This window comes from Silene latifolia, chromosome 1 (genome assembly GCF_048544455.1).
Source record: "Silene latifolia isolate original U9 population chromosome 1, ASM4854445v1, whole genome shotgun sequence".
Classification (NCBI taxonomy): Eukaryota; Viridiplantae; Streptophyta; class Magnoliopsida; order Caryophyllales; family Caryophyllaceae; genus Silene; species Silene latifolia.
The window spans coordinates 9,356,122-9,381,240 of NC_133526.1; the positions used below are offsets into that span (position 1 = coordinate 9,356,122).

The following is a 25,119-nucleotide window of genomic DNA, read 5'->3' on the forward strand; positions in this document are numbered from 1 at the left end:
AAAATAAATAAATAAATATTATAAAAAAAATATTTGAACATGTATTTTTGATAATTAGGAATTTTAGAATTTATATTTGATTAAATATTTGGACTTTCAATAATAGTATTATAATTAATTTAGTAAATTTTATTCTTAAAAATAAGATTTGTGGTTAATTATACATTGGGAGAGACTTATGGGGATGATTTACTACATAAATTAGGGACTTAAGTGCATCTAGTATCAAACTTATCGGAGTGATTTGCTATATTTCCCTCCCTGAATCACAAGACTAGTGTCCTCGGTAGAGCTAAACCAACATCAATTGGTGAGAGAAAGAGCGAAAATGGGAGCCGGGAAAGAGAGCAGTTACAGGGGTATGACCCTACACGCCCCTAAACGCTGGCATTCCGTCACCGGCAAGGGCATGTGTGCTCTTATGTGGTAATTACTGATTATCTCTCTTTTACCCTATTCACTTTATTTACCTTAATCCCATCTCATTGCTTTTTTGTTGCATTTCTGGGATTTCTTTGTTTTTTTTTTTAAACTGTTTTGGTTGACTTTCATTATATTGGATTTTGGGTATTCAATTAATTAGCTTAATACTCACTCCCATTGATTGATTACTGTTCTTTTACCGCAACTCCGATGACGAACCCATATGTAGATACGATTTTTATACTCTAACACGCGCCCTCACACGAATGCCCTTTAGACTTCAATTGTGGATGCATCTCAGGTCTGTCTTCCCCATACCTGATGCTAATATTCCAGTTTAGAAAGGAGGGTTGGTTAGATTTGAACCTATAACCTTTTGGTCACACTTGCTCTGGTACCATCTCAAGGAACCAACCCAGCCAAAAGCTTAAGCGGATGGTTTGAGGCCCAAGAATGATTTTATACTTTTAACATCTTTCGGCATTCGAAATTAAGTGAAGGGTTAATAATGATTTTTCATTACTAAATGTTAAATAATTGAGGACAATAGAATTGAGATGGAGGAATGTGTTTTTGGCTTTTCATTTGGACCGAGTTATTCAAAATTTGTTTTCGTGATAGTGGAAAGAGATTCCAACAGATAAATTGACTGAGCAATGTGTATTGAAAAGCCTTATTGTATAGTCCATGCCTCCATGGTATTCACAGCATCGTCAACTTCAGAGTATAGTTGTCTGATAAATTGTCGTATGTGATTTCAGGTTTTGGGTTCTGTATAGGGCTAAGCAAGATGGACCCGTTGTCTTGGTAAGCTTAATTTTGACTTCCTTCCTGATAGGTAAATTGGAATAGTCCTTTTGTGCTCACTGTTGCGCCTGACGCCCGACATGTATACCTGTTTCAGGGTTGGAGGCATCCCTGGGATGGGCATGATGATCATGGACATGGTCACTAAATGACTTTCTTATATCTGTCCACTCATGTGAGTCTTATGTTTGTATTTCACGGTTACTTTTCTGTTGCTTATCTTGAATCTTATTTTTTTTCATTTCTGTAATTATTTTACTCCACGATGGTTTCAAACGATAGTTCATTTTAGCTGAACCCAAATCATTTTGGGGGCTAATGCTTTGTTGTTGGTGGTGTGAACAATCTACAGACGCGAATCAATCCACGAAGAATTGCCTACTGTATTAATTGAAGTATTCAGTTAGATTTCGAAAAATCACTCGGGCTTTACAGCACTTATATCTTTTGAAATAAACTTCTATGTCAATAATGCCACTCTCTTATCTTCTATGCCATTGCAAAAGGTCACTTTTGCTCAACCTCATGGAATGGTGTTATAGAAACACTTTTTCTAAGCCATTTGAATATGAAGTTTGTGAATGTTACACTAAATGTTAAATCATAAATGTTATTTTGAACATGAACCTATTGTTACTCTATATCATATATTAATATTCTACTCAGTATTTGTTTCAGTGCCCAATATAGAGTGTCTAGGCAAATTAGCTCAATGACTTGGCGGGCGTTTAATTTGTTTGAATGTACCATCCCATTTTGAGGTTGTGTGAAAAAGACAAAAAAATGGGAGAGGTGAAACTATTGTAGCCCCATCACGATCTTCAACTCGCCTTCTTCCCCTTTGTTTATGCAAAATCTGCAGCACACCAAATTACCAATAAAAAAGACAAAAGGGGGGAAATAAAGATATCTTTTTTTTTTTTTTTTTTTTTTTTTCTGTGCCTTCGCAAAAAGAATGATTTCTGATAGCTTCTGTAATATTTTCATGGCTTCCGTTTTGGTTTATTATGTTTATCCAATTGCCTTTTTTTTTTCCTTTGAAGGAAGTGACATCTTTTGTGGTCTTGTGCTCATGGTAAATATTTAAAGCAATTTGACGTTTCAAAATTGGCGCTTTGTAACAAATGTAGCTTTGGGAATTTAAAGCGTTCATTTTGCTATGACGTTTCTCACTAGTTATCAGAAATATACTAGCAAGTTGAGGTCCAACCTTTTCCTGCCTTGTATCTAGATGAAATATTAGGCCTTTTCTTTTTCAAGTTTGTTGGGAGGCTAATTTGATATTTGGCATATAATAATAGTAGTTGTGGACGTATAGAAACTTTGCTTGATAATTAACTCTTGATGCGCTGGTTTGGAGATTTATATTTTGGTCATGGAATCCCTTTTACAGTAGCTATTATGTAGAGCACAATGTTTTAGTTCAACTTAGGTGCTTCATATTTTTTTTACGACTAGAGCATAGTGAGAAGATTCATGCTTGTATTGTTTTGAAGGACTATCTGAATCCCGCTTCTCGACTAATCTATGAGCAAGTCTAAGGATTTCGGATATGGAAGTGGAGTATTTAGTTTAGCTTTTGGTGATTTAAGGTAATTTTGGATAAATTAGTTAATAACTAGATGCAAATGGCCTTGTAGCTATCATGATTTGATTGGGTAACTTTACTGGATGTGTAAAATTGGTGAGCAAGCATGGTTCTTGCCTCCCTCCTTGGAGATTTCTGTATCATTATTGCCCTGTTACATCTTGCACTTGGAAAAAGGATGGGAAATTGCTTATATGATTGTCTTATGGCATTCTTCATTTGATAAAGCAAGATAGATAATTAACTATAGTGTTTTTTTTTCTCCTTTTTTTTAGTAAGGAGTCGATACAAGTCTCAACTCAATTTTTATCATGGCTTCTCTGTGTCACTCCGGTAAGGCTGCATGCATCAATACCCCACCATTTGCGAGAGCTAATGTGTCATGTTGTGGCCTTTGTCACTTGTCACTTGTGGTACATGCAATGCTTACCTTTCACACTTGGGAATTGGGATTGCATTTGTACCGAGGTTTTTAGTCTTGACTATAGAATTTATCTTAATTGACAAGCAAGTAGAACTCGTTGCCACATGCCTTCAAGTCCTTTTCATGGGTGATCGACATGAAATTGACTGCACAAGCTTTTGGGTGATGTGAGGTAATGGTAGTGATTGAGATAGCAAATGTCTTGGATGATTATAAAGGTACCATCTGTGTCGGTTGAAGACTGGTGAGTGGACTGGTGGTCATGAATTCATGGTAGCCAAAAATAGGCACAACACAATCAACTTTCCAGTGAATGTGGAATAGAAGACTACCTGTGTTACTTTAGTGGTTGGAAGCTGGGAATCAGAGTTGCTCACCCCTATCAAATCGTGAATCGGTTTGAGCTTATCATAGTTCTTTCTTGAATATAATGTTAGACACTATTACAGACGATCCAGATCACATGCTGCCAATTTGCATATAACTGGCCAATCGTGATTTAAAGTATAACCCATATTTTTACTGTGTTCCCTTTAAGCGGCTTGGGCAAAAATGTATTATTTCCTTGATGAGGTAAGTATATCATCAAGCTGCGTTGTACGGAATACGTGAAAATGTGCATGAACATGTCGATGCCTCGTTGTAATGCAAAATTTGTGCTCTTTATTGCATCCTCCATTGGAAAAATGGGTTCATGACGGATGTCACACGGCTTAGGTATTCAATAATTCTTGTATAAAAGAGTTATTGATATTTTACCTAAATAACCCTACTAAAATAACTTGCACCAATTATCACTTCTTCATGCCCTTGTCATGAAGGTCTTTGTTATATGGTCTTACAATGTTTTATTGTAAAATCATTTTACATGAGACATACTCGACTCATTATCTTAAAATAAACACTGGAAGAACAGGGGCCTGACTTGCATTTCGTTTGTTGTTTTCAGGGTTTAACTGTTGCTGGTTCAAGAGATGACTAGTTTTCCGGACCTCCTTAGGAATGTAGTATCGGACATCTGTTTCGGGCTAAATAATTTGATTTAAAATATGTTGTGTTGAACTGAAATTATCCTTTGATAAATCTACTGTGTAATGTGTTTGTTGTTTGTTCACTTTTGTATTTTATGTTTCGACTTTCGACTGATCTCATTTCATTGTGCTATATCAATGTGACTCGATTGGCTTTATTCTTCAGATGACCGCTTGTTTTGTTGTTCGTTCTCTTGTATTCCATTGGATGTTCTGATTGTTACTCAATGAGGTACTCTCAAGGTGCTGCTTTTCTCTTCGGCTGATAACGGTTTCATCTGTTAATGCAACATCAATATTAGGATGAACTGGGTTCTTGTGTAATTTGGGTTGGATCAAAATGGATTTTAAGAACGGTTCGTATTTTTGATAATTTATTTGAGTTTGCATTTATTGGGCAAAAATCATGAATGTGAGAAAGAAGGAAATTGCTATGAAAGGAGAATTGGTATCTGATAAAAGAGATCTTCATTTTGCCATCAACATTTTCTCCTTTATTTTGAAATCTATTGCTCTTATAACAATAATTACCAGGAGTCTACGATAAGAGATTTTTTTGGGACCGGTAACAACGATAAGACGCTTTTTCTTTTGCGGATCTGTTTTGGGAGATTTTGAATTAGTTTGTAAGTTTTTGGGTTTAGTGTTAGTGTAATGTTTAGTAGAATAATTGGTGTTTGTGGGTAGAGATTAAGGGGGCGTTTGGTTCGGGAAAGGGAAAGAGAATGAAATCAAGAAAGAGAAAAGTGGGGAAATGAATCAAATTCCCTTAAATTTATGTAGTTGTTTGGTTAGTAAAACAAAAACAATAACTACAGTGCAAGACTTCTGACAAACCAACCACAGCCACCACATAAACCACCAACACCCACAACCACCACAACGAACACCATCAATGACGACGCCCCTGACGCCCCATCGCCGGCACCGGCCTCCTTGCCGTGACTGTACCCCTCGTCGAATCCCTATGTTCCCCATAAAATCGGTCAGCGCACCCTAAGATCCTCTTCCCTCAACCTGAAACACCCACCTCCACCCCAACAACACCAGGATGCAGCGAGGGAAGGGGATTCCGGCTAGGAGGAGGGGTTTTAGGCGCGCGATTGACAGTTTGATGGCCATACCGATGAGGAAGAACATGTGTGTGACGGTAGGAAAGAGGTGGCAAGTCGGCGACGGCGGGTGTCGCCGGTGATGGTGGGTATTGCTGGCGAAAACTTACGGTTGGTGGTAAGGGAGGAAAATCCATTCCCTTTGTTTACATCAAACAAACACAGACAAAGGGAATTATTAAGTTTGTATCCCTTTCCCTTTCTTTTGCACCCTCAACCAAACGCACCCTAAGATGATTTTGTGCCCAGTTTGTGTCGGATCCATTCCGGAATGATTATTTGTGGTGATTATGGCAAGGGGATTGGTTGAGGGGAGTTCTTTATCCTCGTTCATTAATTGGTCTCTCTTCTTGGGTTGTGGGCGTGTTAGATCAACAAGATGCAGGGGATCTTTCTCCATCGAAGGCGGATTATATTGCCCCGCATCCCACCTTTCATTTCTAGAGTACGTTTTAGTAGCGTAAGTGCACCTTTTTCTTGCTAAAACCCGGATTGCTAGATGAACCTTTCAAGTTTCCAATATTGTAGATGTTGTCGCCTCGCCGGTGATCAACCTTGTGCCCAATCTATTGTACTCTACTAACACGTTACAGAAATTCGGTGACACCTTCACTACCACATTATGTTCCTTGAATGGAGGGTAGGCATGGCGCATGGCTGGTCAAATGATACTCCAGCTGGTCACTTATATGGTGATTCTAATTTGAAATTAATGTCCGTCACACCGGAGTCTTTATTATGCCTCGTGGGGTAATCCAAAAAAAAAACAAAAAACAAAAAAACTTCTCTCTAGATTAAATAAAATAAACTTGTCTAAACCAGAGCTGTAGCCTACACGAAGCTTACGACGGCATCAGGCAAGTTCTTCAAAATTTTAAGATGAGCCGAAAGAAAATCTTTTTTTTTTTTTTTTTTTTTTTTTTGGAGCAACTACAAGTAGGCATATATCAGTGATATCACAATATTTTTGAAGATATGAGATGCCCATTCAAGGTTGACTGAAAAGCCATTACTTCAAGATTACAGTACACCCTACTTTCGAAATAACATTGCTCAGATAAATCAGCATCCATGCCTCTAACTTGTCATATTGAACAAAATTACATACTAATGCCAAAAAAAACAAAAGTTGCCCTACCTCCGATCCTGAGCGCTCCTCGAAGCTGAAGAATATCTCCCAGAACCATTAGAATTTCTATTCCTAGATTCACTATGCTTGTCTATTTTTTGCTCAGTGGTGCCCTTTTGCTTTCGCTGCAAATCCTCTGCATGCCTTTTCCAAAGTGTTTCTCTATCTTTTCTTGGCATCTTCGAGTATCTGCCATCAGGCTTTAAAGCCTTTTTGGCCGTCGACCAAGAGTTAATGACTGTTTTCCCATCCTCTGTTTCTCTTAATGCTGCCTCTGGAGTTATAACCTCGGCTAACAGAGCTTTGAAGTTGTGCGCACATCTCTGGAAAAGCAAACAAATTACAAGTTATAAACCCTCAAATCCCCCGTCAGATGGTCTTATAATGACTTCTTGTGAGACTGTGTTGCGATAATACTAAAATGGTGACTAACAGTTGCCAAACAATCATTAATGATAGAAAGGTTACTAACAATGTGAAATATTGTTACAAATGAAAAGGATTGCAATATTAGAAAAGGACTGCAGAAAGCAAGGTTGTGAAAGCACAACGCCAGTGTGCAAGAAGAAGACTGGATGCACATGGAACACGTCCATTAAAATGCTGCCCTTTTCATTATCCTCTACTTCCATTTGATAGAAAAAGGGAAACATAGCTCCACGAGCCACTTGGCTGTGCCACGGAAAGTTAGGAGAGATCAACTATTTTATTATTTTACTGTTTAGCTTTCTAGTTTCTCCAGCCATTTATCTGTGGCGTTAGAACATTGCACAATGGCATTAGTATCTGCCTAAAAACGAGTTTTCACAGTTTCTAAACGAGGACCTGATACAGAAGGGTGATATCAATATCTTAAAACACTACTGCTCATCTGATAACCACTTTTCCCGGATTGAACATCTATTTCTTGTAGAAAAAAAAATCAAACTCCATCCCAAACATTGTCTGTCGTTCTACAACATGCAAATAGTTTTTTAGGAAGAAATAGAGCACAGTTGCATTTAGTAATATACCTCATAAAGCATCTTTACATGCTCACGAAAAAGCTTCTCCAAGTCAGATTCGTCCAATTCAGGGTTGGACGCACGCCCTTGTGGATCTTTCTCGATTTTGGTTTTTGACTCAGTCCACGACGCCTAAACATGGATTAAAGATATAGGAAACAAAACAATTTGTCAATCCCATAGAGGCGCATACGCTAAAAATAAATGACTTGTCTAACCTAAAGTGCCAATTTGGAATATTTTGTAAAGGGCACAATTGAAATTGAAGGTGTTTTCAAAGTGAGTAACAAAACTACAGAATGATTCCCCTCTCGCAAGAGGAAAACGAGACAAGAAATTTCAGCCTTCAGATTTCAATGTTGTCTAACCTGAGGATCTTTTATTTTTTCAACTAGCAGAGCTTGATATGAAGCAACTGCTTCCTTTCTCTGAACCTTTGATCGTACTCTTTCCACCTCCTGCTCATCTCTTTCTTTTCTCTTACGCATTTCTCTCTCCCGCTCTTTTAACTTTTCCTGCAACATATTTTTTTTCCGTTTTTACACCAATATAAGCAACTCTGTAGCACCCGGGACATAAATTTGTAATGAAGCACTAAAGTCATATTGTAGAAGACCAAAATTTCTGACTGGAAATCAAGATAGTGCCACACAGTTAGAGTAATTTATGACGACAATTGTGTCAAATGCCCACTACTTAACAATCGAAGCATGGACAGTGTAGCGAGTCATTTGCTTCCATGCAATATAACAAAATTTCATTGCGTACCGACTACCGACAATAATAATTTGTAACCTAAATTCCTAGGTCAAGAAAAAGTTCTCTAAACGCCATTTTCAGCATCAACTACTCTTACTCATTTTAAGGGAATGCGGTACAAACTACAAAGTAACAGTTATTCTACTCTTACTCCTTACTCCGAATAAGTGAAAGTAAAAGCACACAACATGAATGACTTTTAAAGTATCATAATTCTTGACCTGAAGGAAAGGGGGCAGTCATCAAGCATTAATACCTGTTCTCTCCTTTTCGACTTCTCAGCTTCATCATCTGTAGCCTTTAACTCCGAAATGTATTCGTTGAATACAGCCTCTCGCTCTTCATGCTTAACAGCTTTGTACCTTGCATCTTCCCGGATAACATCCTTTACCTACAACATTACGAGACAAGATATGATTCTAAACCAACATAGAAATATCAAGTTATGTAAAAGCAGATACTCCCTCCCATTTTTTGTTTTTCTTCCCATTACCTTTTGCACATTTTTTAAGGTAAGGGTTTAAAAACTTCTACCCCTCTCTCACTACCCTTCCACAATTTCATCATCGACAAAGACGGCTGAGACACAAATCAGAACACAACACAAGTCAACCTCATCCCCACCACAAGTCCACAGCCACATATAGCCCAATTTTTTAGATTATTACAAGCCCTAATGTTTAGAATTATAACATCCCCGCCACAAGTCCACAACCACTGGCACTATTGGTTTCCGGCTTCTGTATGCCCGTCGTACCATCGTCTTTTTTCTCGTTGGATTCGGTTGCCAGCAGCACAACCCCCATTTGATCTGATTCCCACCACTCCCACCAGAACCCCCTTCATTCCCTCACACACTCGTTCATTTAGATCTAACATTCGTTCAAATAACTCGGTTATGACTTAGGAGATAGACTGGGGTTTGTCGGTGGAAGAGCAGATGCGTAGGTGATGGGGCATATTCTGCACCCTCTGACCGAGTCAACATATTGAGCGAGGTCAAAGATATCCACAGCAAGTCAACGACTTAGACAGCCTAACCGACGCAACCTGTCGGCCTGTCTCTTGTGCCTCGGCTAGGACAACTAGCCAGCCGGGGCACATATCCGCGAGCTCATATCCAAGACCCCTCGGCGGCAGGGCCCGCCGGCCTGCCATGGGTCCGTCAGCCGAGGGTACATCAGTCTTTCCACCTGCTAGCCACTTGGCCACTACGTGACAAAAGGTGAAAGTCTATAAATACTCCTCAACCCTCATTGAGGAAAGGATCCACAATTTAACCTAAGAATCACTATTCATCTGGTAATATCTTCCTTATCTCTCTACAATACATACTTCGCCAAGTAACAACAACTTATCCCTTTAAGTTTACTGACTTGAGCGTCGGAGTGAGTTCGCTCGGTCCAAAGCCGAGCCCTCAGTTTGTTCATCATTTCAGGAGACCGCGAGGAGGATTCAACCAAGGACGTCATTCTACAAGCACGGGTGGTAACAAATAACTGCTCTGGAATTACACCCGGAACAGTAGGAAAGGAGATCCATGTTGCTTCGTTAGAGATGCATGAGGTTTGCCAAAGGATGAGCACAGGCGAGGGGTTAATACTACTGCTGATCAACGAGGACAAAGGCAAGCTGTTATAAAAGAGATGTTCGTCGGAGGATGACCATAGAGTGGTGGTCACTGGCTAGTTAGGCGTTGCCAGCGGGAAAAGATGAGATCTTGTAATAGAAAGGGGGAGTGGGCGAGGAGGGAGGTTGTTACTGAAGGAAGAGAAGATGAGAGAGAGGTTGTGAATTTTTTTTTAATGAAGACTCGATTGGTGGTTCACTTGCAAGCTGTGTTACTCCGACTCTCCGACATGGTGTCGTGTCTAACACGTGTCGGAGTGTCGGACACGGCTATTTAGGGTGAATTTTCCTATTTTGTGGTCTAAATTGAAATGTCGAAGTGTCGTGTCGTGTCTGACACGCGACACGGCAGTTAAATGAAGTGTCGGAGTAACATAGCTTGCAAGTTTAGTTATTTAAATTTATCTTTTTAAGAACTATGCCGCTATTAAATGGGGAGAACATGGATGGAAGGGAGTACATCACTTTTGCGAGAGGTTTTCAGAAAACAAATGTAAATATTTTTGTACTATATTAACTTTCTATATATTTTAGCTAATTTACGGTCAAAATTTTACAAATTTAACTTCGAAAGGTCAAACACAAAGATTAATGTAAAGAGTGTAAAACACACCACCTTAGACCAACGGGAACTTGAAGTTATGTCCTCTCTTTCACGAAGCATTGATTTAAAATTTGTGATGATAGCTGTGCGCTCAGCTTGAGCTTTTTCCTCAGCAACCTTCTTTAGTGCAAACAACCTGCAACACGAACAGACTTTTGCTTAACTCACCATGATAGATGTTGCACGTCCTTGCCGTTCTGATCGAAAAATACTCAATCCATAGCTTCATCCCCCAATCCACAAATGAAAAGATTATACACCCTCGGTCCAAAATGTTCTTACATTCCAAAATTCCCTCACATATTTTCAAAAGATTTTATTTGGACAGGAGTATCAAGTACCAAAAACAAAACAAAAAAACTCAACGGTGGGCAAAATGTAATCTTGGGCAAGGTAGACTCACAAGTGCTAGATCAATCAGTAAAATTAACAAGAGAGCTATCACAGCACATTTGAATAAGAAACCCTATCGATAACAAAACTGGATCACGCTAAATGCAAGTTACAAACATTACAGTAACTAAACTTCCATTCCGCAAATATCACGGGCTTTGAAAAAGATGATTGGAAGAATGTCATCTTCTTACTATATGGAGTTCAAAGGTTGGGTTGGTGGAGTAAGGAAGTGAAGTTATCCAATTGTGTTACTCTATCAAAATCCATACTGTCAGGATTGGGTTTCTTTCAAGTTTCAACGTGGTATTTAGGGTTAATGATGGAGAGAAAATTTTGTTTTGGCATGACATTTGGTGTTGGCATTCACCTTTGAAAGTCTAATTTCAAGATCTTTTTCGAATTGCCACTCTCAGAGATGCTACCGTGAAGGATGTTGAATGGGACGGCAACTGATATGGACAATACTATGCTAATAAAGTCGATACTGGATCGATACAGCTTATAAAACCGATACCAAAAGAAAAGTCATCATAAACGACACTAGACGCAGCACCACGGCATAGTACACAACCAAAATTAATAAACGTTCCCACTATTACGACTAATACCCTGATTTAAAACCATGAGCCGACTCCTATTGTCAGGTAGTCATCAATGTGTTTTAGTCAGGGATCACACTGAGCTGAGTACCAAAATAAAAAATAAAAAAGATGAATAAGCAAATAAATAAATGGTACCGCTCATTCAAGAAAGCCTCTCGCTCTTTGCGCTCCAGGGCCTCAAATCGTGGATCGTTCCCCCATGTCTTCTTAAATGTATGATAATCAGTGCTGACATCAAAACCCTGAAAGGTGAGCACATTTGAAGTTTCAAGTAAGATCCCAGTACAATTTTCCTGCTGAACTCTAGAAGGATGAAAGTTTAAATTAAGCATTTAAAAAGTTCGGTCAGAAAAAAGGGGGACACATTTGAGTACATCAACAACTGAGTGCACCTTCCTTAACATTCCTCAGGCAGTATAGCTTTTCAGTTTTCACCCTTTTGCAACAACAAATTACAGCTGAAGTAAAACTAAACCAAGATTAGCTCATATAAACCTCTTTTGCTTCTTCTAGCAACTGCTTGAAACCCTCCACAGCAGCTTTCTGAGCTGCTCGCTTTTCTTTACGTTCTTCTTCTGCTCGTGTACGGACGTAGTGATCGAACAATGACCGACGTTCACCATATGTGGGAATTGCCTACAGATATAAAGCAAGTAAGGCTCACCTCTGGGCTCATTTTGAAGATAGAAAGGGGAAAAAAGCATTCCCAGGTCATACAACCATGGAATATAGAAGGCTCGTGTGGCAAAAGTGCAGAATAGTAATCTCACACCAAAACTTGTATTAACCAGTCTAACTGTAAGCAATGGCCAGACATAGCAGATTTTAAAATTATATAGTGAGGTTCTTACTTAAAAAAACCGCGCCCACACCCAAGGGTCAGCGAGGCACTAGCCAAAATGCCTCAATGCGGCAAATTACACCTCACTGATAAGGCACAAGTGCGAAGCTAGCAAAGGCACACCCTATGCGATTTCCACAATTTTCTTCTTATAGCTCTTTTATCATTCCCTTCTCTTGTCACATAAACGCTTGTATTCCTCTTTACATGTTAGCCCACTTGTAGTGTTAAACTATTTTTGAAAAAAAAAAAATAGTACGGCTAGTGTCTATGAGGCGCACACGCCTACGCGGCTACGCCTCATCCCTTGCACCTTGTCACCATGGGCCTTCATGCTCTAGGAACATCTCATGCCTTTTAAAACGAAGGTGAGGCTTACAGGTAGGACTTTGGAAAACAATGTCGTTTTTGAAACGTCCTTTTTACAATTACAAGTTTGACCATAACCTTAATTGAGTTGTGTCTCCTATCACTAGCATTTAGACCCATTCGGACCATAACATTAATTGCCTCACTTCATGAAGCATCAAAGCAAACAAAAGACGCATACATCACAATTTTGAATATTTTTATGAAATAATGCTCAAAACATTAATACAGTGGTTTTGATTTTTATTTATAACCTAGCACACAGAACAAACATGGCGTGTTTGCATCTAAGAGCGGCAAAACTGAAAAAAAAAAATTACAAATTTGTACAGCATTTTGAGAAAGGAGTTCGGTTCTGACCCAAAACGATCATTTTTTTTATACATTATTTTAAACAAAATTACAAATTTGCAACAATATTCTTAGAGAAGTATACGCCAAAGAGAAGCAACAACAGAGAGAAAATCTGATGATGACTGCCACTACAAAGCAGATTTCTAGAAAGTTAGACACGTGAGTGGTGACATTGAGTCTCTTATGATGTTTCAAGCTATTCCATAGTGCGTTCTTACAAGCAGGGAAACAACTGCACGGTCCACGTTCTGAAAATTCTTTAAAGTTTGATTAACATATGTAGACAATTCATTCTTTTTTATAGAGAAGGTAGTGTATAAAAAGGTCACCAAGGGAATTAAATCCATTACAAAAGGAGACTAAAATTTATGTCGATAATTGATAGTTGGCTGCAACTCCACAATGTATGAAGTGCAGAAAGTTCATTGAGCTACTCTGCTTTCTCCCTTCATATCCTAAAGCAAAGAATTGTGAGTCCTTGGCTCTGTTTAAGACAGGAAAATGCACCAAAATAGGGGAGGAAAGCAGAATAGGAGACATACAACAGAAATATATTCAGCAGATATAATTATATGATTAGACCTGCTTAAGTAAACCCTTATGCAGAGCCTCGGATCCTCAAGACAGAAGATTTGAAATCTTGTACTGAACAAACCTTGAAGCGTGGATCGAATACAATCTTTGGCAGCTCTTTATCCCACTTTGAGAAAGGTGCCACTCCACGATCTTTAAGCATTTCCTAGTAAGTAGAACAAAGGAGACTGTCAAAGATAAGTATAAATAATTATACACTACCAAGTGCAAAAAAAAAAAAAAAAATCACCCCTTGAGCTTCTACTCTATGTGAGCAATGTTCCATCTAATCTAGTAGTGCTTAACTTCTAATTCAGTCTCTCAAGGAAGAAAGAGTTTAATACATAAACGTCCTTGAGTGAAATTAAGAATAATACACTGTTAAATTTTAGAAACTCGTAAGATTACCATAGGTCACTTCAAAGTCCATTCTTCTTCTTTAAAGCTTGATTAAATGTCTTTGATTTCGTGACAGGAGGTAACAAATGGTCCGTTCTACACGCAAACTAAATCGTACAGTGAGTCCTATACACAAACCCTAAATTGTCTAGCGAACTACGAACTACACGCAACCCAAATGGTCTTGCGATCTTGTAAGTCATATACACAACCAAAATCATCTAACAAGTCCAACACACATTTATCTTGTCAACCTCGCGAAGATGAACATGATTAATGAAGACGAAGAAGCATTGATAATTATTTCTATTTTAATTATTATATTTTGCACACTCATGGAAATTTTAGCAAATTAAACGAGTTTGAGGAGGGTGTTAATAAGATTAGGATGCTATAAGCCAATAATATAAGAGAATAAGATAATCCGAGGAAATAATATTATTAAGATAAAGTAATAAGAAATTTGGTAGTATTTGGTTTCCAAGTTAATGTAAAGGTAGGACCCTACTTACACTCCCCTCGTTTCATTTCCACACATCTGTTCAAAATATGTGAGATTTTGAGCAAACGTATGGAAATGAAATTAATGGAAAGAAACCCCAGCTAAAACATTTATGTATTCATATTACTAACAATCAAGACAATGCAAATTATGAGAAATATATCTCCCCTCCCAAATCTTATCATACACTGACAATGGTTCTCCATGCATGGCAATCCCAACCTTCTTTCTCTTCTCCTATCAACTAACCAAATATATTGACGAACTTCGGGTATACGCGTCAACCGCAGTGGCCAAGCACATAATAGTACAACACTATAACAGCTCCAACTCTAGTTCAATCTTCCCAGACCCGGCCATTGCACCAATGCCTTTAATAAAGCTAAGGGTAAAGGCTAAAAGATGGTTCTGTTTCAGTCGTGAGAAATACATCTCCCCTCCCAAAATCTTGTTATTCGTTGACAAAGGTTCTCCATGCATAGCAGCAATCGCAACCTTCTTTCTCTTCTCATATCAACTAACAAAATATATTGACAAGCTTCAAGGATACATCTCCCCTCCCAAATCTTGTTATTCGTTGACAAAGGTTCTCCATGCATAGCAGCAATCGCGACCTTCCTTCTCTTCTCATATCAACTAACAAAATATATTGACAAGCTTCAAGGATACTCTCGTCCACCGGAGTGACCAGGCACATAATAGTGCCAACACCAAAACAGACCATTGCACCAATGCCTTCAATAAATCTAAGGGTCAGGGCTATAGGATGGTTTGTACTTTGTACTATTTAAGCGGTTAAGCCATGGTACCTTGCTTCACAGGCAGCAAGTCGAGCACGTCAATAAGGAACCAGATATCATGACACATACAAGTATACAACATGACAGAAATACACATTAAGAACAAAGGACCATAATGGTGAATCAAGGAAGGTCAGACAGGAATCCAGGATGTAGCATTCAGAGTTTACTGAGCTTAAAAGCATGAGATCGTCAATACAGTGTTGGAGCCGAAAATATACCCTGGCTGGTGCTGTAAATGATATCCAAATTTTGCCAGTTTAAATAACCTATAAACCTTAAAATGAACCAAACTTTGTTCCTAAAACCCTGGAATTTTCTACGGGATCATCCTGAGATAGGCCACTTGAATAGATGACATTGCAGACAAATATATTTGGAATGGAAAAGCAAAGAGTGACTTGTTAAAGGTATTAAGAAATTTTGCTAGAAGTCTACTCATTCAAGAAATCTGAATCTTAACTGAAAGTTGAAACAACATTTTCTGATTCTTGTTAAATACAAAACTAAAGTCGACTAATTCAATCAGGTTGCAATGTTACCGCTCACACCATCACACTACGATCCTATCAACTATCCCCTTCAATATCATTCTTCAATGAAACGTGCAAAATGTTCAACATCATATGATGCTATGATATGCACCCAAACACCAGAAAGCAAATAAATAGAGTAGGCAACAAGTGTAAACAAGACATTTACCTTAAACTGTCTAACGCGCTCCTCCTTGGTGGGACCACTATCTTCGTCCTCTGAATCCGACGATAAATCTGACATATTGCCATCTTCACAGTCTCTTTGCTTTTCCTTGCCACCATCACTCTGCAAGCCCTTGACTGTAGCCTCAATTGTTTTAGTTCCGTTGATTTCTAAAGTCGTTGATCCTGACGAAGCAGAAGTTGGAAAAGAGGTAACCTGAGCTCCTGATTCTTGCAGCTTTCTTTTAACCAAATCAAGAGCAGATGATGGCCCTGTAGCACTTAAGCCTCTAAAAGCCATCACATCTCGACCTCCTGAAATGAGAGCAGGAGCACTTACAATTGCCGCACCAGATCCTTTTTCATCTAATGAATGAGAATTTGGCACTGACATGGAATTTTCAGTTGCGTTGTCGCCTTCCTGCTTTTTTCTCAGCTCAGTCACCTCTGGTGGTACTTGCCAGCTACTAATCTAATAACAAAAAAAAAAAAAAAAAATTTACATCTAATGGCATCACACTGAATAATACAAGTCCAGAGCAAAAGAACAACTATTTAAATTAAAGTCTTAAAGATTGGGGTACACAACTCAAAGAAAAGCCAAAGAGGGATTATAAACAGACGTGAATTTTGTATATAACCCCCTTTTATGTACCATTTTTTACAAATAACCCCCTTTTAAGTCGGTTCTTACAAATAACCCCCTAAAATTTCACTTAATTCTAAAAATTACCCCCTAATATTAATTACGCAAACAATTTTTATAAAACCCGATCTATGTAAGATATTACGACTTAAATTTATGTAATATACCTAAACTACCCTTTCATAACACTCCCTACCCAACAAACACACCCCATTCATTCACTTATTTTAGTTAATCGACAAATCCCAAATCAAAACATAAACCCCCAAATCAATTCCAAAATCAATCAATTAAACCTAAATTTTGCCACTGCTTCCCCACTGCGAATTGTTGCCGCTTCTTGTTGTGGGAAGTACACTCCTATCACGACACTTTCCTCCAGTGCAACTGCGATTTAAGGGTTCTCGGGGGTGTTATAGCAAGGTTCAAGGGCTGTGAAAGGCGCACTTTGATCTCTCAGATTTGGGATTGAAAAAAAGATCTGAGTTTCCATTATCAGCACCAGCTTCATTTGAATTTGGCACTGCCTCCACATGATCTTCATCGAGCTCTTTATCCGAAAATGCCACTCCAATAAGGCGTATGACTGACCCTTTAAACTTTCGAGCCTGATGATGCTGAATTGAGGTCAAAGATTTTGGGCTCTGGAAGAATCTCTTTGGTATTGAGTGGCGAAATTTAGGTTTAATTGATTGATTTTGGGAATTGATTTGGGGGTTTATGTTTTAGGTTTATATTTTGATTTGGGATTTGTCGATAGCTATCGAGAATAATCTCTACAACATTTTGGCTCATTACCGACCAAACCCAAGAATTAACATGAAAATCCTCAAATTCATTCAAGTGATCCATGGAGAAGCGACGGAGCAACGGTGCATCATTGAGCAACAATGGATACACAAATGCTTTGAACGCGGGTAGTAATGAATATGAAACATTAAAGCTAGAGAAATCAAGTATGAGGAGTTTAGTCCAAATATATTTCCATCTCCTACACAATATGCATGTTTTCATTACATCTTTCATTTGCAGGAAAGACAGAATGAGTACTACAAGTTCATTTGAGAGTGCACTTATCCTATCTACTTCGAATTCTTTTGACTTAACCATTGCAATGTTTGCAGCAGCTGACAGATTTTTGAATCAACAATAGTTCCTTCGACATTATCATTTGTTTACTGTTAATTAAAATAGATGGAGGGTGTTAGAATCGCATATCAGATGAGTTAATGAATGGGTGTGTTTGTTGGGCATGTACCGGACTATTGGGTAGTGTTATGGTAAGGTAAGGGTAGTTTAGGTATATTACATAAGTTTAAGTTGTAATATCGTATATAGATCGGGTTTTATAAAAATCGTAAGAGTAATTAACATTAGGGGGTAGTTTTTAGGATTAAGTGATTTTTAAGGAGGTTATTTGTAAAAATGGACTTAAAAGGGGGTTATTTGTAAAAATTGGTACATAAAAGGGGGTTATATACAAAATTCACTAAACAGATAAATAAAGAGAAAACTAATAAGCTGAAGGGCTTGAGATATAGAGAACAGGAAGCCATATAAAGTTACAATGTGTTCATGGTTAACCGAACCAAAAAAATCAAAAACTGCGTAAATTTTAGGGCCGGTTCACAGAACCGAAAACAGTGAACTGGTTCGTTTCTGGTTCACACATAAAAAATCGATGAAACGAACCATAAGGAAATAGCAAATTGGATTTCAAAAGGCTGGACTAGAAGGTAATACTAAAGAAAGCTCAAATTGACTTAAAACCCTTGTTTCCACACACATATCCGCAGCCATATCTTACTTTAGAATAAACTTTACTGTATCTAATTATCAAACCTACCAACTACCCATCCCTTCCTGCCGCCGGTTAGCTCTATGTCGCTGGTCATCCTACCCACCATCAGTCAGCAGTCCTGTCAAAGCATCTCTGCCGTCGAACAACCTCATCTGACACAACATCATCAACTCACTCGACTATCCAACCATCTTCCATGAATGGAACCCGATTAATGGGATATTTTTGAGAATGATTATCAGGGAGAAAGAAAGCTCTAAACTAATGTCTCAACCCTTGAATGAAATATATATCTGTTGGATATGTAGTAATAGAAGAGAGTCCATGCATTGAAAAATTTGACTCGAGTGATTCTCATTGAACATTTACTATTTTTACTTGTTTTTAAAATTTCATTTTTGAACAGAGCGGTTCCGGTTACCCAGACCGGAAAAAACCGTTTGAACCAGGTCGATAATGGTTCAGAATTTTATCGAACCGGTAAACTGGTCAATTATTCTTGAACAGAACCGAAAATGAACAACCCTATGAACAACTATAACATTATACAATCAGAATTTTATTAGCATGACAATCATCTACCAACGGATAAATAAAATCACAATTTAAGTGCAAATTTCCAAAGCCCAAACAGCCTCAAGTAATCCAAGATATTGAATAGCATCCATGAATTAACCTAGCATAGAAAGGCCAAATGATTCTCCTCGATCTCTAGTTTAATACCGGTACAAAGCAGTACGATCTTTGACCACTATGACCATAATGAATTCTTAAACTCAAATGGTTTCCGCACTTAACCATAATGAGAAGGTAAGCCATGGTCCCTCACCCTAAACCGTAACTTCACCATGCATTAAAACATAAAAGTTGTAGAAGCACTAAAAAGTATAATGCATCAATACCTGGGTTTTTGTGTTGTAGTAGTACTTTTTTCCATCATTTGTGGCCACCAATGCCCAATCAGTGTCAGGGACCTTCTCCCTACACAGTTTTTTTAGGCATTTAAGACAAGAAAGCTTTACAAGAAAACTTCCAAACTAACAAATGAGATTATTCACTTGTGCAATCACAGTAATTATGAATAACCTAATCAGAATTCACATATAACTCACACATAACAAACTGTAAACAAATCCAAGAAAGGTGGTAAGACAGTAGCATCCCAGCTTGTACTACTGTTGCAACAAGTTTCATGACAATTTGAAGAGTATATAATAAATAATGATCATAACTACACAACGACTAAAGATGGCCCAGTGAGACACTTTGTCAGAGACACACTTTGACAACTGTTAGCTTGAACAAGCAAATTTGCTTTCACAAAGGTGAAACGACTACCCCGGAAGAAACAAATTGATATAAGGTTGCTTGAGAAATAGTAAAATCACCCACGGTATCTCTTAATCATTATATTAAGAATTGATGCAAACAGAAGTTCAGATGCTAAAGCAGCACGAAGTATATATTATAAGCTATTTTACTCTGACTCGGCTGCAAGTACACGGTATTGGAAAATCTGATACGGTTATGTTCACAAATTTTTCAATGTTTTTGTCTAACGTGAAGAGTAAAAACCGTGTCGGACACTTCAAATAGATGACACGCAATCAAAGTGAAGTTTAAGAGCAACATAGATTATAAGCAACCAATTCAGCAGGCAATTTAATAGGCCAAAACAGACAACATTGGCCCTTAAAAATTACACAGAAACAATTCAGCTCAGAATAAGTATGAATGCTGAAGGATGGCTGCAGGATAATAAGCCGAAAAAACTAGCAGAATCTTTTTGAATAATCTTTTGGAAAATGTTCATAAGGACTTGTCCAATCCTTAAATAGCTTCCACAACTGAGAAAGCATGCAAGTTCAATTAATTAAAAGCAAATTTGACAGATCAATCACTAGCTATGTTACTCAGGCTCGTTTAGACGTTTACTACATGGGTGCGTGGGCAAGTTTCGGCTCAGCTATTTTTATGAAAAATGAGGTGTTCAAGTGTCATACCCATGTGCAAGTGTCAAACACGAGTACATGAACCGTAAAGGAATAAGAAGAGTCGCAAATTCGGAATAACACAGTTCACATGTCATTTCAATAGCCGAATTAAAAAACTGGCAGCGTGTTCATCCGTTACGGAACTTGAAGATAAACACTCCCTCCAATTCTTTGGAAAGTACCATTTGCTGTTGGCACAAATATTAAGGCAAGTGGGCCAAATGTCTCTAGTTTACCAAAACGCCCTCACAAATCACAATTATTAAGACCAAGTGTATAGTCTGTGTGGGGCAGCAATAGAATAAGGGAATTTGGGTCTTTTAGAGGGATTGTTTTTCCCATATACGGAAATGGTAGCTTTCCAGTGAATGAGCCGAAAATCGAAAGTGGTAGCTTTCCAGTGAATGGGAGTAACGAACAAGAAGATTGGCAACAGTAGCCACATAGACAGCAAAATTGGGTGCGACTTATTAGGCTATCAGATGCCAGATCAGAAGCGAATTTATATGATGATTAATTAGACAACAATGAGAATATAGTTTGAGAAGGACTGTTGACATATCACCTTGACGGCAAGAGAAGCCTTGTAGAAAAGGGCAGACAAAAATCATAGCAGCAGGAACTCACCAAGAAACAGGAGTTGGCTGTGCTGCTGCATTTCCAGGCTGTATCCATAAACAGACAAATTGATGAGAGGGAATGAAAGAAAGATAGTAGGTAAGCATTGAGATTTGAGTAACGATACACTGCTAATGCAATAAGAACGTGCATCAAAACAGTTAAATCTTTCACCGCATCACAGGGTTCAACAGATTACTGTAGCAAAAAGAAGACATACTAGCATAACAAATTACCCATGACTGCTCAAATGATGTGCGATATATCATTGATGTGATCAATCACAGAAAACTATTAATGACACCATAATACATCAGATAGGAAAAAACAATAATCATGTATATTTACTCAAATGATAATCTCGTCTCAAATTGCATCCCGGAACAGAAATGTTCAACCTCGTCTAAAATTGCATACCTATTGTTGTTACATTCTGAGCAAAGTTTAGTGACCATAACATTACCCAAATGAATTGAACTCCCATTTTCTTTCAAAATAGGCAATCTTAAAAGCCACTAACAATATATGAGACAAAACAGAATACTCGTAAAAGCTTTCCAGGTAACCCAAGCATAATGAGAAACCCTAGTAGTTACCAATCTTAACCAAGGGGTTGAAAGAGCGGAACATGCAAATATTTACCGGAATAAATTCACATGCAACCAGTACTAACCTAACCACAGAGTAAACAGTTCAAAAAATGGCAGCATGATGAAGTTGGACCAAACAAAGCAACAAATAAAGCCAATGATCAGTATAAGTACCTCCCCTCTGTAACCAGAAGGCTTCTCATAAGTGGATTCCCCAGTTAAAGCGTTGTAATAATAAACAGCACCGGATTCAGTTCTATGGGCGCTCCAAGCATCCGATTGATTATTCTGAACAGCATCAGTTTTAGTGTCATTATCATTAAGCTGTTTACTGCTATCTGCAAAATGAACAATTTTCCTCCTCAATCCACAATTCCTCATCATAACATAAAAGGTGAGCAAACGCATCAATATATCACACCCAAGGACATATTTCTCGTCCTTTTGATAAGAAACGGGAACAAATTCTACATAGTAGGTCCTAGGGTTGTTAATGAGACGAGACAGCTCGCGAGCAACTTGAGCTCGGCTCGGCTCGTGTGAGCTTGGCTCGGGCTCGGCTCGAGAGCTTAACGAGTAAAGCCGAGCTAACGTTAGTTTGGCTCGAAAAGCTCGTGAGCGGCTCGAACTTGTGTAATTAGATAAGATATTACTCATATTTTATAAAAATATTTTGTCATGGTTATATATTTGTATCACACATTCACACATATAAAATATGTCTCATTGATTTAATTTCCAATATTTGTATATAAAATTTTCGAGCGTTGCTATTGAAAATATCAAGAGAGAAAACGAAAATTCAACAATTATATATAGGCTCGAGCTCGAGTTTGGCTTGAGCTCGCGTTAAAGCTCGCAAGCTTGATAACGAGTTTCAAGCTCGGGTAAGCTCGAGCTCGAGTTTTACTTTACGATCACAAGCCGAGCAAGGCCAAGCTCAAGCTCGGGCTCGACTCGGCTCCTTAACACCCCTAGTAGGTCCATATAATTTGGAAAATTAATGACGAGCTGTATAATAGGTGGTAATACTAAAATGTAATACTAATATCACTAGTATCATCCTCATATGATATAGCCAGTGACGGAGCAAGAGTCTAGCAGGATTTACAGTCCTAGGCGATGAGAAATTTGACATTTTCACCTCCAAATTTCCCAATTATGCTTTAATTCCCAAATTTCAAATCACGGCTCCACCACTAAATAATAAGTACTCCGTACTACCTAAGCAAAGTAAGTGAAGCCAGCGGATCAATGAAGGACAAGTTCTACCACAAGTCCACAAGTCGGGACAATCAAATAATACCTAACTACCGATTTTGTGAGACGTATTTTAATCAAAGATAAAAAAATGATTAGGACGGAGAATAAAAAAGAAAAACAAACCAGTTCCAGGAGGCAGGACATCCGGCGATTGCTGCATTGGATTAGAAGTGGCGGTAGCAACAGGCGTAACGCCGGGAGGCTGCGCGTCAGGCAGAGGTACAACAACCCGCGGCGAGGTAAAACCGAAAGGAGCAGGATAAATAGGAGGATGTGCGTAAACAGGCGGGAGAAATGGAGGTCGCATTGCAGACACCGTCTGCGGCGGAGCTTGTGGCTGAGATTGAGGGAACCAGAGCGGTGGAGGAGGGAGACCGGCGGCGGCCTGAGGCGGAATGTACGGAGGAGGATATAAGAGACGCGGTTGGTTTGGTGGATGAAGTAGCATTGGTCTCGCCATAGATAACGGCGGCGGTGGTGGTGGTTGTGTGGCGAATGGACGTGGCGCGGTGGTTGAGGAGGATAGCGACGAAGTGGATGTTGATGTTGGTGCGGTGGTTGCCGCCATGTGAGCAGTGGAGAGGATGATTAATTGATTTGATTGAATTTAGTGAAAGCCCTAATTCGATGTTGCTTATTTGCTTCTAGTTCCTAGTATGTTTACGGAAGAGGAAAAATGAGACCAAGGACTCAAGGAGGGACTTGCACTCGCTGACTAGCAAAATGGCTAGTGTGTTCACAAATAAGACCATACAACCTGTTATACAGTAGCATTGTACAATAGAGTCATATATTATATATACTGAAGCTGCGAAGCGAGGACATACTAAGATTGTGGTGGAAAGTGATTGCTTGCCAGTCATCGATAGGTTGAAGAAGAAGGACACGGGACGGAGCATGTTTTCTCTTGTGTTGCAGGACATTTTATTGTTATATTTTGTTTTCTTCTGTTTTTTGGTCGTATACGAATCGCAAGAACAATAGTGTAGCGCATTCTTTAGCTCATCTGGTACCTAGAGTAGTCGGTAGATATGTGTGGTTGGATACTTTACCACCGACTGCGAACAATGATGTTTGTTTTGGGTCTCGATTAATGCAGTAAGGCCTTCGGGTTTTCTCCTCAAAAAAAAAAAAAAAAAAAAAAAAAATCCAATTAAAAAAAAAGTTTGACGCGCATCTCAATTCTCAAATCTCTTTTAAACGACTCTCAATTCTCACACAACCACTTGAAACCTTTCTCTCATCTCTCTTAAGCGATTCTCAATTCTCAAATCTCAATCGCATCATAACTTAGGGGTTTAGGGTCAGGGTTTTATATAATCTCTCTTAAACGAATAGTTACCGTCCTCTTTTAAAAAAAAAAATTGTAAAACACAATAAAGTTACGAAACACTACTTTTAGGCCGAAGTTTGACCCAACTTAATAAAAATTCGTTGGTGACTGACTATTAATTACTCCAATAAGTCTCTTTGTGACGGATATAGTCACAAACTTATGACGGGTTAAATATCACTCACATGAGTAGATAAGATAAAAATAGAGTGTCTAGTGACTTACAAATCATTTGTCTTTATCTACCCATTCACTTTATTTCACTCTCTTCTTAATTTAAATCTAAATCACCTTATACAATCCTTAACAATCCCAAATTTTTAGAATTGAATAATCCAATTCATAAACAACCCCAATTTCTTGTGATTATCCTCTGAATCTTGCTGGGCGAATTAATATAAAGGGTTTGTTGGATAAATGGGGGGAAATTAAGAAATAAGGGCATGATTTCGAGGGAGAACAAAAATAACAGAAAATGTCAAACATACTTGACACGTGCGAACTATTATGACACCGGAAATGAATTAAATTGATGGAATTCGGTCAAAAAATAGTGTTTTGTAACTTTTTTGGTTTTTAAAGGTAGTGTTTTGCAGTTTTGTTAAGGGAAATGATAAATACAACCCACTGGGTTGTATTTAAACATTTAATACCCTTCTATATTTGGCATTAATTTAGAAATTAGAGAGTAAATTACACATAAATCAATGTCATTAATGCATATATTAACTATTTATTTCCTATTTTAGTTGCTTAAGTACAACCCAGTGGGTTGTATTTATCATAACCCTTTTTTTAAAGGGTTGTGTCTGACAAAAAATCCTTATTAT

The 25,119-nt window shown here is 38.3% G+C and overlaps 2 protein-coding genes across 3 annotated transcripts; one reads left to right on the top strand and one right to left on the bottom strand.

Annotated features, from left to right (window-relative positions):
• Positions 1-227: 227 nt before the first annotated feature.
• Positions 228-4,438, top strand: LOC141597140 (NADH dehydrogenase [ubiquinone] 1 beta subcomplex subunit 2). Its single transcript, XM_074417496.1, has 4 exons — positions 228-426; positions 1,185-1,230; positions 1,328-1,405; positions 4,192-4,438. Exons 1-3 carry the CDS (start codon positions 329-331, stop codon positions 1,376-1,378), a joined length of 195 nt encoding a protein of 64 aa, XP_074273597.1. The 5' UTR covers positions 228-328; the 3' UTR covers positions 1,379-1,405; positions 4,192-4,438.
• A 1,830-nt stretch (positions 4,439-6,268) lies between these two features.
• LOC141597150 (pre-mRNA-processing protein 40C) lies at positions 6,269-23,693 on the bottom strand. 2 transcript variants are annotated; one of them, XM_074417515.1, is made up of 13 exons: positions 23,080-23,693; positions 21,868-22,031; positions 21,113-21,150; positions 19,394-19,472; positions 16,049-16,516; positions 13,728-13,811; positions 12,004-12,144; positions 11,644-11,750; positions 10,523-10,646; positions 8,534-8,668; positions 7,887-8,033; positions 7,528-7,650; positions 6,269-6,837 (listed from the first exon to the last, which is right to left on the bottom strand). In XM_074417515.1, exons 1-13 carry the CDS (start codon positions 23,522-23,524, stop codon positions 6,520-6,522), a joined length of 2,373 nt encoding a protein of 790 aa, XP_074273616.1. In that variant the 5' UTR covers positions 23,525-23,693; the 3' UTR covers positions 6,269-6,519. The 2 variants fall into 2 exon arrangements, with proteins under 2 accessions (XP_074273616.1, XP_074273607.1); XM_074417506.1 differs by having other exon boundaries at positions 10,520-10,646; positions 23,080-23,688.
• Positions 23,694-25,119: the final 1,426 nt, after the last annotated feature.

Coding starts and splice junctions, on each gene's coding strand:
- LOC141597140 (XM_074417496.1), top strand. CDS start 329: ATGGGAGCCGGGAAAGAGAGCAGTTACAGGGGTATGACCCTACACGCC. Junction 427..1,184: donor GGCATGTGTGCTCTTATGTG/GTAATTACTGAT, acceptor ATGTGATTTCAG/GTTTTGGGTTCTGTATAGGG. Junction 1,231..1,327: donor AAGATGGACCCGTTGTCTTG/GTAAGCTTAATT, acceptor TACCTGTTTCAG/GGTTGGAGGCATCCCTGGGA.
- LOC141597150 (XM_074417506.1), bottom strand. CDS start 23,524: ATGGCGGCAACCACCGCACCAACATCAACATCCACTTCGTCGCTATCC. Junction 12,145..13,727: donor TATTCGATCCACGCTTCAAG/GTTTGTTCAGTA, acceptor TTATATCTGTAG/GCAATTCCCACATATGGTGA. Junction 8,669..10,519: donor GTTCCCGTTGGTCTAAGGTG/GTGTGTTTTACA, acceptor GTAATGTTGTAG/GTAAAGGATGTTATCCGGGA.